Source organism: Equus asinus, chromosome 17 (assembly GCF_041296235.1).
Source record: "Equus asinus isolate D_3611 breed Donkey chromosome 17, EquAss-T2T_v2, whole genome shotgun sequence".
Taxonomy (NCBI): domain Eukaryota; kingdom Metazoa; phylum Chordata; class Mammalia; order Perissodactyla; family Equidae; genus Equus; species Equus asinus.
The window spans coordinates 13,552,149-13,570,486 of NC_091806.1; the positions used below are offsets into that span (position 1 = coordinate 13,552,149).

The following is an 18,338-nucleotide window of genomic DNA, read 5'->3' on the forward strand; positions in this document are numbered from 1 at the left end:
CTAAATACGTATTCTGATTTTAGTCAGCTATAAGGAAGGAGCAAATGTTAACCTATTCATACTTTTTGTTGTATTTTAGATGAGCTCCTTATATCACATAATATAAACCAGAACTTTTATAGCTGTCTCTATTTGGAGAATGTTAGCGATTCAGCTGTGTGCCTTCTCTTCTTCAGTGGTTTATAGTGCAAAGTTCATAGCCTTCAGGGAGAGCTTACTTGGACTGGAATCTCACCCATTATCTTCGACCTGTGGAACCCTGGGTTCATTCACTTTATCCCTTGGTGTTATCATGTTAGTATATGGAATTATTATGGTATTTGGAGACAGAAGTTTATGTTTTTCTTTTTCCCTCTCTATCAGTGTGGCCTTGTGGGAATCCCAGGAAGGCTTTTCTACTTCATTTGTTGCCCCCACCCCATTAATATGGTTATAATATCTGAAATTTGTGGTAGGAGCTTTATTTCACAGGAGTAGGACATCATTCGCATGGAAATATCTCTGGGAGATGAAATACAATAAAACTATTGTTAACCATTAATATCTTAATCTGAATAATTTTACAAGACCCTTCCGTTTCTAGACAGTTGTTGTCTGGGCACTGAAGTATGGCTTAAGCCAAATCCAGCTCAATGCCTTTTTTGGTATGGCCTGACAGTTAAGAATGTTTTTTACATTTTCAGATGGTTGAAAAAAATCAAAGTAGAGTAGCATTTTGTGATACATGAAAGTTATATGAGGTTCAAATTTTAGTATCCATAGATAAGGTTTTATTGGACTACAGTCATTCCCATTATTTTACATTTTATCTCTGGCAGCTTTTGTGCTATAGTGACATAGCTGAATAGTTGTGCGAGAGACTGCATGGTCTGCAAAACCTAAAATATTTACTCTGTAATCCTTTACACAAAAAGTTTACCAACACCTGGCTTCAGTTGTAATAACATTTATTAGTTGCTCAATAAGAAGTTGGTGGTGAGTGGTTCCAGGGTTGTTCGGTTAATTCTGTGATGCCAGAGCACCTGCTTGGTGCCTCTTCAATTCTCTTGGATGTCTCCTCATGGCTGCAAGACGGCTACAGCACCCTCATGTATTATATGCTTACATGAGAGGAGGGAGGGGCTCTCATTTTATTTGGGGAAATATTTCCAAGAAACTACTCAGAACTGCTCTTATTTTCTTCTAAGTGACCAAAATTAGCACATTTGTTTATGCCTGGATGTAAAGGAGGCTGGGATGGCGAGTAGGGGCAAAGAAGGTTGGGATTATATTATTGGCTCAGACTGGCACTGTGTTTCCCGTGGGCTGGACACATTGGTGCTTGACAGGATCAGGGTTCTGTAATTAATGAAGGAATGTCTGCCACAGGGAGTTTTGGTAAAGGCATTACCTATGTGGGTAGTGTATTTGGGCACAGGGAAGTTAAGAGACTTGACTCTGGTGCCAGGCTGACTGAATGAAATCGAACTCAAACACATGGTGACTGCACAACCTCAGGAAAGTGACTTAAACTTGGTGACTCAATTTCCTTGGCATGGAACTTTGGGCCAAGTACAAGAACAATATTCCTTATTGTCACAGTTTTCCTGAGAGTTCTCCTGCTTCAATTTCCCTTAGCAGTATATAGGACAGGGCCCTAGAATGTGACTGCTCAGGAGTTGTGAGAAGGAACCAAATCATCCTTGGATTCCTTGAAGGCAGGAAATGAGTCTATCCCTGCACTCAGATTTCTGAGCCAATTCACTGCAAATAAATTCCCCAAGCAGCAATTTGCTAATGCTGAAGTTTAGATTCATCAAAAACATATCTATTAACTGTTTATGAAATTATAGCACTTATGTAATGCCCAGGCCTGCAATGAGCAATGTTTTAGGGGGAATTTTTGCTTGTTTTCATTTTAGTTTTCTTGGAAATAATGAATAGCAAGGATTTTATGTATGTTGGTTTCTCTCTTCCATTTAGTTTTCGATATAGTTAACTGACTTTAATACTCTTCTTTCTTGGATTTTCTTTGTAAAGGAAATGATGTAGGTGCTGGTAGCAGATGAGGTTGTGCTTGGGCATGTTGTCCCCTGTATTCACCAAGTCTTCATGTTTCAGATTGAATTATCAACCCCAGTTGTTTACTCCTTCTTGTGTCTGTGCCCTTTTCCATGTAGCTTTCTAGTTACTCCCACAAAACATGGAATATACTTTTCCATTTCTTAATTTTGGCTTCAGCCATGTGACTTGCTTCAGCTAGTGAAATGTACTTAGAAACGACAATGTGCCTGTTAGAGCCTAGATCTTAAGAGACCTCATCTATTTCTGCTTGCCTCTTATATCTCTGTCATCATCATGAGATGCTGGGGAGAAGCTGCACCACAGCCTGGGCTGCAGAATGACATGCATGGAGCATAACTTCTCCACCTGACCAACTAAACTACAGCCTGAGGCAGAGCTGCTCCAGCCAAACTACTGACCCAGGAACATGTGAATAAATGCTTGTTGTGGCATGCTACTGAGGATTTGTGGTTATTTGTTGTGCAGCACAATTTCACTAGAGTTGAATTGACAAACATTTGTCAAAGAAGAGCAGAAATGTCAACAGATTGGGTAAAAATGGTTAATATTTATTCGTCTTGGTATGCTTACCTCACATTGTTTATAATGATTTTCTGAGCATGGGCATTGACGTGTCCTTCCTGCTGCCTCAAGCTTTTGCCCTTGATTTGAACTAACTAGGAACAGTGTGTCCAAATTTCTGCCAAGTTGGCATAGCTCAACTGCTCTTTTATTCTTTACAAATTTGTTTATCTATATTCATTGAATGTTGATTTTCTCCGTGTTTTACAATTGGAATATTTCAAGGCTTCTTAATTAAGGGTGGAAGCAATAGAGTAAATTGGATGTGGAAAGATGTCTTTGGTGAATTAATAATACAGTGGATTGGTCATTTGCCTATAGCTAAATTGTTGAGTTGTTTAACTCTGTGAAATAACTGTTGGCAGTTCAGTTTTCTGGTATACTTGTGGTTGGTGAATTGATTGTAGGTGAATTGCTCTGCTTTACTACACAGCAGATGGAGTGACAGATGATAGCACTCAATAACCAATAATCAATAAATGATGCAAGCTGGTGTTAACATTATTCACTTTTATCATTTGGGAAAGGCTTGAGCTAGATGTGAGATAATTTATACTCAGAGAATAACTTTCTTGTAAATTACTTTTAGTTTAAGTACAGAAGTGATGTTAATATATTATCTTGCAATTAAAAATTTCCAAACTGCATTGAAATGCCCCCAAACAATATTTTGATTTGTTAGTACAGAGATTTATATACCTTATGTTTGTATTATGTCTTGTGTATGTTTCAAAGCCTGATACATCCATTATTTCACTGAAGTCTCATAAAAATCCTGTGATGTCAATAAAAAATGAATTAACAATTTGCAATGCACATTTTTGGAGCTTGAAATGTCATTTAGATTAGGTTTTAGCTGCAAGAAAGATAATGTAAAACAAGATAGAAATCAAGAATTAGACAGTTGGGTATAGAAAAGGTCTCTCTGTACATTGTTTATCTATCTCTTGTAGCTTCCATTCTCAAGTTTACCTCATGCCCCAAGAAGGCTGCTGGAGCTCCAGTAATAATGGTTGCATCCCTGCAATTAGGAAAGAGGAAGGGATGAAATGGATGTATATCAAAGAAGGCTGGAGAATACAACTTTTATTCCAGGTGTGTAGTGCCCAGATAAAAATTCAGAGGTCCTAACACTATAGAAAGATGAAGGAGAAAACAGGTCTTGGGGAAAATCAGCAGTCTTTGCTCTGGAATAAAGGAAGCACAAAGCCTGGGCAAAAATTCAGGTATTCTGACTCCCAGACCAGATATTACCTCCATGGTGGGTCCCTGTCCCAGCCAGCATTTATTTTTTACTTTTTTTATATTTTGGTGAGGAAGATTGGCCCTGAGCTAACATCCGTTGCCAACTTTCCTCCATTTTTGTACGTGGGATGCCACCACAGCATGGCTTGATGAGCGGTGTGTAAATCTATGCCCAGGATGTGACCCCTCAAACCCTGGGATGCAGAAACAGAGTGTTTGATCTTAACCACTATGCAACAGGCTAGCCCTCAGGTTTTATTTTTTAAATTGAGGTAAAACTTATAATCAGTGAAATGTGCAGACGTGAAGTGAATGATCCAATGAGTTTCAATAAGTTTATAAATGTGTGTAACCAACATCCCAACCAAGATGTACACTATTTCTATCACCTCAGAATTTTCTCTCATCACTCCCTTCAGGCAATCCCCACTTCCCACAGGCAAACACTGTCCTAATTTCTATCATCATGGATTAGTTTAGCCTGTTATTAAGCTTGTATAGATGGAATCATAAAGCATGTACTCTTGTGTCTGGTTTCTTTCACACTACATACTGATTTTGAGACCCATCATGGTGTGGGTTATAATAGTTTGCTCTTTCACTTTATGAGTAGAATTCCATTTCATAAATATACCACAACTAAAACAAAATCTAATCTCTTATTGATAGGCATTTTGATTGATTTCAGTTTTCCACTGTTATAAATAACATGCTATAAACATTCTCTGACATTCTCATTTTTTAAAAAAGCATAAACTAGCAGAGTCATTTATTAATTTTATGTCCAGAATAACGTTTTGCAAGGAGGACTGTGTATGGATATATTTCTAATTCTACAATATTCTGTACATCTTTTGTAATGGTGGGGTTTAACTGGAACTAGAGAATTGAGGCCATAGTCATGGGCTAATCTTTAACAGGTTAGGAAATAAAATGGACCTCTTATGGCAAACACAATTTATAACTATAAGCAAGCAAACAGTGTTATACGACAGATATTTTAACAAACGTAGTTTCCTATAACAAACATTCATAGAATCACATTTAAAAATATGTCTTCCTTAGATTTGTTAAACCAAATCTTTCAATGTGGGAAAGATTTTGACTGAAATACATTCACAGAAACTCTGCTTCAGGATGACAAGTTACAGAATAAATACAGGTTTTACTAAAATATTTGGAACTTTTAAGTAAATATTTGCTAATTTTCTTCCTTGTGTTTCTTCCTACATGAATATTAATGCTCAATTCACAGTTTGTATTCTGAGAAACGTTGTTTTTAATATTATTATTAAATCCTTTTTAAATCTTAAAATGACTCATCATAATTTTCTTTTTAATTATTAGTTGAAACCTGGAATCTGATTTCAACTCTATTTTTAATCAAGGCTGAATTGTTGACATTTTAAATTATTTTATTGGGTCATAGAAGTATGTAACATTGTGAAATTTCAGGTGAACATTTTTATTTGTCAGTCACCATACATATGTGCCCCTTTACCACTTATGCCACCTCCAATCCCCATCACCTATGGTAACCACTAATCTGTTCTCTTTGCCCATGTGTTTATCTTCCACATACGTGTGAAATCATGCACTGTTTATTATTCTTTGGCTTGTTTTGCTTAACATAATACCCTCAAAGTCCATCCATGTTTTTAAAATGGGATGATTTTATGTTTTTATGGCTGATTAGTATTCTGTTGTGTACATTTACCATATCTTTTTTATCCATTCATCAGTTGATGTTCACTGGGGTTGCTTCCACGTCTTGGCTATTTTGAATAATACTGCAAGGAACATATTGGTTCATAAGTATCTTGGAATTGTTGATTTCAAGTTATTTGGATAGATACACAGTCACGGAATAGCTAGGTCATATGGTATTTCAATTTTTAACTTTTTGAGAAATCTCCATATTGTTTTCCATAGTAGTTGCGTCAGTTTGCATTCACACCATCAATGTGTGAGGGTTCCCTTTTATCCACAGCCTCTCCAACATTTGTTGTTTGTCTTGCTTATTATAGTCATTCTAACAAGTATAAGGTGATATCTCATTGCAGTTTTGATTTGCATTTCCCTGATGATTACTGATGTTGAACATCTTTTTTTTGTGCCTGTTGGCCATTTGTATATCATTTTTGGAAAAATGTCTGTTCAGATCCTCTGCCCATTTTTTTATCAGGTTGTTTGATTTTGTGTTGTTGAGTTGTATGTGTTCTTTATATATTTTTGAGATTAACCCCTTGTCAGATATATGATTTGCAAATGTTTCTTCCAGTTGATGGGTTGTCTTTTCATTTTATTCATGGTTTACTTTGCCTTGCAGAAGCTCATTTGTCTGCTGTTGTCTCATTCGTTTATTTTTTCTTTTATTTTCCTTGACTGAGTGGTGCTAAGACCAATGTCAAAGAGTGTACTGCCTAAATTTTCTTCTAGGAGTTTTATGTTTTCACGTCTTACCTTCAAATCTTTAATCTATTTTAAGTTAGTTTTTGTGTATGGGGCAAGATAGTGGTCTACTTTCATTCTTTTGGTTGTGGCTGTCCCGTTTTCCAAACACCATTAATCGAAGAGACTTTCCTATTTCCAATCTAGATATAGAAAAAGAAGAATAAGTCAAACCCAAAGTCAGTATAAGGATGGAAATAATAAAAATTAGAGCAGAAATTAGTGAAACAGAAAGAACAACAAAAACCAGTAGACAAGATCAATGAAAGTAAGCTTGGTTCTTTGAGAAGATAAACAAAATTGGCAAATCTTTAGCCATACTCACTATGAAAAAAGGAGAAGTATCACATAAGTAAAATTAGAAATGAAAGGAAAAATTACAATGAATACCACAGAAATACAAAAAATTATAAGAGAATACTATGAAAATCTATATACCAAAATTGGACAATCTAGAAGAAATGGATAAATTCTTAGACTCAAACAACCTCCCAAAACTGAATCAAGAATAAATAGAGAATCTGAATAGACAAATCACAAGTAAGGATATTGAAAGAGTAATCAAAAACCTCCCAAAAAATAAAAGTCCAGGACCAGAGGGCTTCTTTGGAGAATTCTAGCAAACATTCAAAGAAGATTTAAAACCTATCCTTCTCAAACTATTCCAGAAAAATTGAAGAAAATGAAACACTTCCTAGCTCATACTATGAGGTCATCATCACCCTGATCCCAAAGCCAGACAAGGACAACGCAAAGAAGGAAAATTACTGGCTAACATCACTAATGAACATAGACGCAAAAATCAACAACATTTTTGTTAATTGAATATAACAATACATTAAAAGGATCATACACCATAATCAAGTGGGATTTATACCAGAGACATAACGATGTTCAACACCCACAAATCAATGGGATACACCGCAGTAACAAAATGAAGAATAAAAATCACATGATAATCTCACTAGATGCAGAGAAAGCATGTCAAGAGCCAACATCCATTTATGATAAAAACTCTCAGCAAAGTGGTTATAGAAGGAAAGTACCTAGAAATAATAAATGCTGTATATCACAAATCCACAGCCAACATCATACTTAATGGTGAAAAGAAAAAGTATATATATAAGTAAAATCATCACAATTCTCTGAGGTAGATAGCAATATTATCTCCATTTTATAGATGGGTAAACTTGGCACAGAGAGGTTAACTAAGTGGCCCAAAGTCATAGAACCATAAATAGTGGCGCCAGGATCTAGAGCATGGAATCTTTACTGTACTGATGTTAGTAGGTGCTTGATAAATATTTATGGCTAGAATACAGCAGAATATAGAAGTTAACCTTTCTTTCTGCGTGATAACAATTTAGACTCTTGTTTTAATTAAATAATGAAGGTCTATTGAGAGTCAGAAGCTTCTTGAGTAGACTAATAAACAACCTGTGAAGGGAAAAGTCGGGGGAGATATGTCAGTAAATGAGGAAGTATGGTTCATAAAATGCAATGGGTTTACCAAATCATTTTATCCTTTTTTTCTGGGCACAGAGCGCATTTCCTGGTCTCCTTATATACATGTGAGTATATGTCAATAGTGGGTAGGAATGAGGTACCCATTTAGGCTTGGCCCATAAAATGTCCCCATGATTGTTAATCCCTCTTTGGTCATTGGCTAGCTGGGTGCCGATTACCCAGTAGATGGTCCTGAAGTCCTGGGAAACCGGAGGCATCACAAGATGGAATAGGCCTGTATCCAGGAGTCACAGCTTGGTGGAGAGCTACCCACAAGACCTGCGTGATTAGGCAAATTTGCATTGGCCTTAGTGTGAATGAAAAATATACTTTTATTGAGATTAAGGCACTGAGATTTGGTCCTGTTTTGTATTATAGCAGCATTTGTAATCCATGCCAATTGATGCAGGGGAATAATAGGGTTGCTATTGAATTTATCCAAGAAAATGAGAAATTGAAGAAGTAGGGATAGGGGAATTTAGGAAGGACTGGATAAATGGACCATTTCGTGGAGCACTATTCATGGGACCAGGAGCTTTCGTACGTAGAGCCCTTGCCATGTTGTACCTCAGTACTCCACTGATCACCATCCTTCTAACCGTATGGACAACTATCCACTATAGCCCAGCCACCTGGAGCCCAGAGGATGAATTCTGCACAACTACTGGGTTAGTGGTAGAGAACCTCACAGCTCTACTTGGGGATGTTTCTGAACTGAGCAAACGTGAGTCCCCTAAGCTAGATGAGTGGTTAGTGAAGCAGAACTGAATTACAGAATAAATGAACATAAAATGCGCACAATCACATCTTCTCTGCCTTGTATGCAACATTCTGATGAATGAAGGTGTTATTTGATGAGAAAATCCTTCGCAAAATTTAATGCAAAAATAAGAGAAAGCACAATTCTTGCTATTACAGTCTTCAACTCTAAGCTGCTTCTGTGTTCTGTTGTTAGAAGTACTGAGAAAGCTTCCTGATACCAAATTACATCCTCACAATGAATCATATCTACTAGATTGGCCATGCGATGAGATAAGGAGCTACGTTGTATGTGTTTGTTTTTTTTTTTATTTTTCCCTCCTTAAGCCTAAATCCCACTGTGCAAAATGTCCAGCTCAAAGATGTCAGTTCCTCTTGGATGGAAGGATGAACACATGAACTGAGGGCCAGAGAGGTGAAGTAAATTTGACAAGATTGTAGATTTTCTGAGATGAATTATTGCTCTTGATTTCCACCATTTTCCCCACCCTTCCATTAACATTTCTGAGGTGCTATTTTCTTTTCATTAAAATGAAAGGTTAGATCTTTATAAATGTGGTGTCCCTACAATATTTTGTATTGAACAATTTCAAGAAAAATTTAATATGTTGTCTAGAATTTCATTTGCACAGTTCCATTATGTACACTCTGGGTAATAAATGACCAGTGAGAAGAGGAAATAGGCAAATGCATGAAGTAGATGACACCATGGGATAGCACGCCAAGACTTACAGCCAAGACTTATAGAGGAGCCTTTGAGAGTAGGGATGCTGAAAAAGTCACAGAGGGAGGAGAGCCACTGGGTGCTCTGAAGAAGAAAGTTAAAGTAGATGAAGGGAAAGTTTTAGAAGGTTTTATTTATTGGCATTTTTAAAAATGAGTCTGTCCAGATACTAAATATGATAGTAGAATTCATCACAGTGAGTACTACTGCTTTTTCAGGTAAACATTTTCCTAACTATTTGATTTTTATGGAGGCAAGATCCTGAGTCTCTGGTGAGGAGACATTGAGGTAAAGAAGAACGAAGATGCTCTGCTTAGTAATATGTAATAAAATATAAAATAATAAAAGTTAAAAGGTGGCTCTCATGGTTGAAGAAGCTGTAATGATGTGAACTGATTTTTACTTTCTCCAAGGGGTTGGGGGAAGACATTTGGGGCTCTGGATGGGGAAAGAGTATATCTGGCAAGTGGGATGAGACCTGAGTGGAAGCATGAGTCCAAAAGCTGGAGGGAAGCTGGTCTGCAGACTCCTTGACACGTGTTCTGGTTGGTGGGCACTGGGAGCATTTGTGCCTGGTGTTAAAATTTAGGATTTCCTTTTTATTACTTTACTTCCTTTATTGTATCCTCAGGTCATATAATTCCACCAAGCATCCATATGCTGAAAGGAAGGAAGGGAGACATGGAGTGGCACAGATGTAGTGATGAGGTGGCTAGATGCACATGGTTAGGGAAGAGTGACACTGATGATAACCATGACAGTCATGTTAATAATAGTAATAGTGATAGAAAATACTTACATAGCAATCACTATCTGCCAGGCATTCTTCTAAGTACTTTATATAAATTATCTTTTTTATCCTGATAATGCCCTTATGAAGTAGGCACTATTTTTTCAGCTTCATTGAGATATTATTGACATATAACATATGTAAGTTTAAGGTGTACAACTTGATTATTTGATATAAATATATATTGTGAAATGATTACTACAATAAGGTTAGTTAACTCCTGTATCCTCTCACATAATTATCATTTGTGTGTGTGTGTGCATGTGTGTGTGGTGATAGCATTTAAGATCTACTTAACGTTCAAGTGTATAATACAGTATTGCCAAATATAGTCACATTTTGTGCAAGAGATCCTCAGATAGCTACTATTTTAGACCCATTTTAGAGATGAGGAATCTGAGACACACAAAGTTAAAGGTTAAATAATTTTCCAAAAGAGAAAAACTTGAAGCAGAAACCTGGAGGTGAGTTAATTCCTCCAGGCACCCAACATAGCGTGTCAAGCTGTTTTATTGGGAGGGTAACATGAAGAGGACCTTGTAAGGCTGGAAAACCTGGGACCACAGGTTGGGCACTTGTGACAAACTTTGTTCACTTCTCTATATTTCCACACTGTAGCTCTGGGCCACACTCCGTAGACTTGGTTGCCTTTGAGACAGGGTCTCACAGGAGTATGACACTTAAATTCCTAGGTCAGTGCCAACTTCTTCCAGCTGGCTGGGAGGAAGGAATTAGTTGGTCCCTTTGGGAGCTGACTCTCCAGCTCAGACACTCAGGGAAGTCATCTTCAACTTGTTCCAGTCTTCAGGGCAAGATGGACACTGGGAATAAGGTTTCCCCAATCTGATTGAGTCATATATTTAGTGATTTGGTCCAAGAGGTCTGACATCAGGGCTTTAGAGCTGGGACCATTTAGGGGATGGAGCAGCTGTCTCTCCCTGTCATCCTGTTCCCACTCTGACTTCAGAAAGCCAGCAGAGACTCAGAAGTAGCTTTTTTTGATTTCAGTGCTGTGGTGGTTGCAACATGTGGCATGCTGAGAATCACTTTTGTAGGCAGAATCCAAAATTTCAACTGGTACTTCAGAAATTTTCTATGCTGCAGACTTTTTATAGACAAAATATCCAAGCAAGAGAACAAATTATATATTATTCAAGTATATCAACTTGACTGTACAAGTAAGTTTTTCTTCATTTTTGATATATTTTCTACTAAATTCAAATTTTCTATGTTTTCCTATGTAAAAAGACTATGAAATAATCTGTTTCATTCTTTGTAATGATTCTAAATCCATTGTTGTCTTTTCTGAATTTTGATGTTTCCAAAATCCTGTCTTACACCTGGTATTAGGATTTGAATTGAGGAAAAAAAGGACATACAATTAATATTAATTAATACCCTACAATTTTTCCCTAGAACTTTGTAGTGTCTACAATCTGGTCATTTATTTTCTTATCTAATCTTCTCAACACCCTTCGAGGCAGGTGGAATATGTATTGGTATCCCTATTTTACAAATGAGGAAGCTGAGGCTCAAACTGGCTGAATGGAGGAGCTGGGACCTCTATGGTTTGATGGCTATTTCAGAGTCTCAGGATCCAACAGCATTAAGAACATACCATCAGAGCCAGACACAGAACATCCCAATCCAGCATAGTGAGTCCTCCACCCATTTGGAATTGTGATAAACTTTTTTTGCATGATTTCCTTATCTGTCCTCTACCAGCTCCTGTTGTTTCATAACAATACAATAATACAGATAATACAGAATTTTCTCAAACTTTCTCCTAAGAAGACCCATCTTTTCTTTAATCTAAAATATATTTTCAGCCACCTTTATTTGTGAAGATCAATAGATTTGCTTGGCAATTCCATATCACTTTCTTCTGAGATTCTGCAGCATTCTGTAAAAGAAACTTTTTAAATTCTTTTCCTTTCTTTGTTTTAAACTCTCATCATTACACATGGAGGCTGGAGGCATCAGCAATGGTCACTGTGTTGAAATTTATGAGTCCTAATCAACAATTTGGAGGTTGGGGTTAGAGCTTAGACTTAGAGAAGAACATTGCAGAACTTGAAATAAAGGAGAACTAAGGTTAGAAGGGCTGGGATGCGGGGGAGAAAGTGGTGGAGCACAGAGAGATGGATGGGGTAGCCTAAGAGGCTACCAGCTAGGGCAGTGGGAAGGGACCCAGGTGAGAGTTGAGTATGTCTGTGCAGTGTGAGACTGAGAGCATGGTGGTGAGGGAACTGAGTTTAGCATTTGTGAGTAGATTTTGGATGATTTCCCACTTTTTGAATTCAAGTTAGGGTGGGACTCCTCCTCATGCTCAAACAATTCCTTGGGCCACTTTCTACCACAGCTTAAATACCATGCACTCTGAGAATAAGGACCAAGCTCATTTCATCTGCTGTTTCCCCAGCAAGTAACTCAATGCTTGACATAATACCTGTTTACTGAATAAATTAGTGAATGAAAAGAAGATCTAAGACTCTTTCCTACACCTCAACTCTGCTTTAGTTTGACTTTATTTTGTTCTAGGAAGTATTCAAGTAATTCTTGGAAGGATTTACTGATCCACTGAGGGTGTGGGACTCCATCAGTATGAAAACTGATCAGAAAGGGACCAGGGTTGTAAAGACCACAGTCAGCGATTTTGGAATACACTAAACTGCTCCTTTCCTAGGTTACCAGTGTCATATTTTCTTTCTTTTTGAAATAAAAATATTCAAAGAGTCACTCATATCTGTTAGAATACGAGAGGTTTTTTTTTTAATTGTTTTTCCTAACCGACCACAAATGACCATTTAGTACTTCAGGATCATTTCTTTCTAACCTCTGATGTATATTTAAACGGCTTCAATTAAAATCCAGGCTGGGCCACTTCCTGGTGGTGGGAAGTAAGCTTGAGCATGCTGTTTATCTTCTCTTTGATACAACTTCTTTGTTGTAAAGATAGCACCCCTATTCTCAGGATACTGTAGAGACTGAATCAGATAATGCATGTGGTGAGTTTAGTGCAGAGCCTGAAATGGATTAAACCTCAATACATGTTTGTTTTCACTCTCTCTCTCTCTAAAAAAATCTCTTTTCCTTGGTTGTTCTCTTTCTGACTCCTGCTCTCCAGAAGCTCTTATTTGCAGGTAACACTTCTCTTCCCACTATCCTTTTAGTGAGACTTTCCACTCTTGTCTGTAAAGCAGAACATTTTTCTATAAACAACCCCTGGGTAATCTTTGATACTAAACCTTGGCTGAATGAATGAGGCTGTCTTGATTTAGGAGAAATTCTCTTGAAACTCTAGCCAGAGGTTATAGCTTTTCTCCGTTGATGCATTCCTGAAAATGTGTCTCCTCATGACCAAGACACTACTATAGAAACAGAAGACTGAAATACATGTTTGGAGCTCTAGAACAAAGTGTCCCAATCCATTACCTTTTATCAGTACTATATGTTGATATGTCTACAAAGAATATGGTACTTGGAAGATGAATTATCTCATTGCTAAGGTTGTAGCTAGGTGTGTTTTCCTTCCAGCTACCACAGTAAGGTATTTTTGGGCAGATTATTTGTGGGTGGACCTTTCAAACCTGCAGTGAATCCAGGGAGTGGTGGATGAACTCCAGCTTTATTTGGCTCATGAATAATTTGAATGTTATATTCCCTTCATGGTTTTCTGTAGCTCATCTTCCAAGGTGCATGCAGAATGTTTAGAATTCTTCCTTCAGACTTGCAACTGCTGAGATAACTAACTTTGGAGACCTACAGGCCAAAACTAGTGGTTTGGTGTCCAGGTCTTAAAAGAGTGATCTGGACCAGAGAACTCGCTGAAATTTCCTAGGGGGATAACTGGGGAAAAATTGAAAATAGATTTTATTCCTTTAGACAACACACAGAAGAGGAACCTGAGGAATAAAGAGATTAAAAACCGCTGAAGTTCACACCGTTAGTAAGTGCCAAGGCTGAGATTTAAACTCAGGTCTCAGATGATGGTGAGGTTGTATCATGAGAGCAGTGGTTCACAAACACAAGGACAAAGTTCAGTTCACTGATACCCATTGGAGATAGCTGATAACACTTTCTAAGTACTAAATGATCCTGAAGTACTAAACCTCCAGGTTTCCTCACATGACAGGTAAGAACACTATGCCTCAGGAAGTTGAAGTGAATTTCCAAAGTTTTCACAGTTACCTTGTAGCAGAGTCAGGATGAGAACCCAGACTTTCTGCCTCCTTCTCAGGCACTATTTCCACCAAATTGTGCTGCCTAGGAAAGAAAGGATTATGAAACTCTCAGGCAATTTGACTAACCTAATAGAGTGATACAATGAAAAGCCTGCGGGTTTGACATTGGATACAGCTGGGTCCAATTCTGTTTTACCACTTACTAGCGTTGGGTTAGTAGGTATGAGAAGAAATTTTACTGATATTTAATTTCATAATCTATGAAGGGGAAAATAAAACCTACTTTTCAGTCTCACTGTAATCATGAAACAGTATGTTACATAATAAAGTGCTGAGTTATGCATTTGAATAGACCCATTAGACAGACTTAATGTTTTCTTTACCAGTTCCAACAACCATTTTGGCAAGAAATCTCCTGAGGCTGCGAAGCCCATCTAGAAGGCTGAGATTGGGAAACATTGATTTTCCTCTAAGTTACTTCTAAGTTCACTCTAAATTACTCTTTATAGCTTAACAATTTCCAAAAGAGATAATATATTGGATAGAAAAATGTAGGAAGTTGTTCAACATAAGCAGTGGTCAAACAAATATGAATTAAAAATAGAAAGACTAAATTTAGCAAAAATAATTTTCCTGATATCCATTACTGGCTAGGGTGAAAGGAATAAATAATTTACTACTTTTTGATGATAGCTATGTACACTTGGACTGCCCTTTTAATGAGAGATATCAAAAGATTTTATAATATCTACACCCCACTGTTCAGTATATACATCTAAGAAATTATCTTATGGACCCAGAAATAACTTATGCATGATGAAGTTCTTCATGGTATGAGAAACTATGACTCATTGTTAGATATATATACTTGACAGGATAATAAGCAATCATTAAAAGCTTTTAAAGAGCTTATATTGATATGGGAAATTGTTTAAATTATAATATCAATCAGAATAATAACTTAAATATATGCTATAATTTCAAAAGTATAAATGAAAGAATCTATATATAGAAGAAAGAATACAAAAAATATATTGGAAAGTTGATAGTTTTTTCTTAGTGTACAGGTACTAAGAGTAATTTTCTATTCCTCCTATAAATATTTTCTAAACTCTGTCTAATCATCACATGTTATCTTTCTAGTTACTTTTTCCCCATTTTCCTTGGAGGATCTGCTGATCTACAACCTTGGCAAAAACCAGAGCTAGCAATTTTGTCTTCTTCTGTTCCCTTTTTCCTCTCCATGGGCTGAGTAATCTGGGTTCTGAGAGGACGCATTATAGTGTAGGAGTAGGGTAGAGGCTGAGGAGTCAGAAGGCATGGGGTCTTTGTTCAACCTCCCACAACTTAGTTTCTATGACTTGGGCTGGCTACTTAGTATTTCTAGGTCAAAATGTTAGCGTTTTTAAATCAAAGATGTTTGCAACAGATTATCACAAAAATCACTGTTCTTAATTGCTTTTTAGCAAAGAAGATGGAAGGTGACTGTTCAAGAGGAAAGTAACATGTTCAAGAGCCAATAAATGAATGAGATCCCTTAATAAGTTTTTGAACCTAGGTCATTTTGGATTGTGGGAGATTTCTAAGTGAGAGAAGAAATTATGAAACCATACAGATTCTCACTTCGCTTTTTTCTTCCTGCAGGAACTTTCTTTATTCTTATCTAGAAATTTAACACACATGTCATTCAAAGCAGGGAAAGGAAGACCAGATGATGCAAAAGGATGGACTAGATGACCTATTAAGAATTTTATTGGCTCTATCACTCTGCCATGTTATAATGTAATAAAAATTCTGATAAGAAGCTATCAATCTTCTTGGATCTAAGTATTGTAAGTTTCCTATATATTTTTGTTTTAGTCTTTTATTCATTCAACAAATACTCATTGGGCACTGCTCTAGTCTGGCAATATGGACATTGAACATAGAGAATTCTTGCCTTCAAGATACTCCAAGTGTAACATGGGAGAGAGGAGGGAGACCAATACAACATAATGTGTAAAAAACTAGGATAGATCTGCAATCTGGGAACTATAGGAATACAGGAAATCCTTATAATCTAGCCTAGGATGTAGGAAGAGACCATCTTCCTTGTGGAGATGATATCTGAGCCTAATTCTAGGGTCTCGAGCTATGGATGGGACATGGTAGGTGCTTAAAAATATCTTTGGAGTAACTAAATGAATGATGGATGGATGGATGAAGGTTAAGGAACAAGATTTGATAATATGTGGTAGGTAATTTTGGAATTATGAGATAGACTAGCAAAGGGAGAAGTCAAAGACAACTCCCATGTATATGCTGAATGGTGGAAGGAATATAGAAAATATAGAAGGAGGTGCAAGTGAGACGGGGTAAGATGAGGACTTTAGTTTTTGAGGAGATGCCCATGTGCACTGAGAAGTGCAATTGGGGTTGCAAGTATGGTTCTTAAAATGCGACTTTAAAAATACTTATGGAAATTATTTTCCCATAACTAGTTATTTTTAATAAATTAAAGTTGATATATCTGTGTGTGTACAATTTTTATTACAAAAACTCTACAAAGATATTTTCAACCTGAAAAAAAGAATTCATTCTTATTGGTGAAAGTGCAAGAGATGAAATATTTTGAGAATTGTTCACTTTATCTGTTATTTAACTTTCTACTTTGTCAAAATTGATAATTAGAAACACAGAAAATGATTTTCATTATTAGCAAGTCATTGCTCTGGGATTCAGGATTTGGAGTAATCATATTCCAGAAACACTAATTTCCCCCAATTTCTTGAAATGTCTTGAAAGACGTAGTAACACATTTTTCTTGGAAATTCTCTTTTCATCTAAGTCCTTGCTGTAGCTCAGGATTCATGGAAGGTCCACGAAACATCACGGAATTTTTCATGCTGGGACTCTCACAAAACCCCGAGGTGCAGAGAACTTTATTTGTGCTATTTTTGGTTGTCTACTTGGTCTCTGTTGGGGGCAACCTACTTATCATTATGACCATCATCTTCAGCCCCACCTTGGGCTCCCCTATGTACTTTTTCCTCTCATATTTGTCCTTTATTGATACTTGCTATTCCTCATGTATGACCCCCAAGCTCATTGCTGACTCCTTGTATGAAGGGAGAGCCATATCTTTTGAGGCTTGCCTGGCTCAATTCTTTGTTGCGCATTTGTTGGGAGGAACGGAGATCATTCTGCTGACAGTGATGGCCTATGACCGCTATGTGGCGATCTGCAAGCCCCTGCACTACATGACCATCATGACCAAGCATCTCTGTCCCCTGCTGGTGGGAGTGGCTTGGATGGGGGGCTTCCTGCATTCTGTGGTTCAGCTCCTCCTGGTCCTTCTGTGGGCCCAATGTAATCAATCACTTTGTCTGTGACTTGTACCCCTTGCTGGAACTTGCCTGTACCAACACATTTGTCATTGGTCTACTGGTGGTCGCCAACAGTGGTGTGATCTGCTTGTTGAACTTCCTCATGCTGGCTGCGTCCTACATTCTCATCCTGCACTCTTTGAGGTCTCACAGTGCAGAGGGGAGACACAAAGCCCTCTCTACCTGTGGAGCCCACTTCACTGTTGTTGCCTTGTTCTTTGTGCCTTGTATATTTATTTACACGCGGCCATCAACTACTTTGTCTGTAGACAAAATAGTGGCTGTATTTTATTGTATTTTGACACCAATGTTCAACCCTTTGATTTATACACTGAGAAATGCAGAGGTGAAAAATGCCATGAAAAATCTTTGGAAAAAATAAGCAATTGTGGATGGAGGATATAGATTCAGTAGGGAAAAAAAAACAGTCACTTTTAGTACAAATTGATATTGTCATGATAAGAGCTGAGAGATCATCAAAAATTTTCAGAGTAAAATTGATTTGAATGTTTGACATTGTCTAATCTATCTGATGTCCTATATTAGTGACCAAACAAATGATTATATAACACTTGAATTTCTTATTAAAAGTTTACCCTAAATAGCAGAGCGTGGAAATGCCACCTCTCTCTCGCTCACCTTTGTCTGAGATGGAATCTTCATTAATCTGGGGCATTGAGAGTCTATGA

At 37.2% G+C, this 18,338-nt stretch overlaps 1 protein-coding gene across 1 annotated transcript; it reads left to right on the plus strand.

The window, feature by feature from the left end:
* The first annotated feature begins 17,133 nt into the window (after nucleotides 1-17,133).
* On the plus strand, nucleotides 17,134-18,031 carry LOC106823628 (olfactory receptor 4C3D-like). The gene is given in 2 exon segments (XM_014829455.3): nucleotides 17,134-17,615; nucleotides 17,617-18,031. Coding segments are annotated over 2 exon segments (897 nt in total).
* The last annotated feature ends 307 nt before the right edge of the window (nucleotides 18,032-18,338 follow it).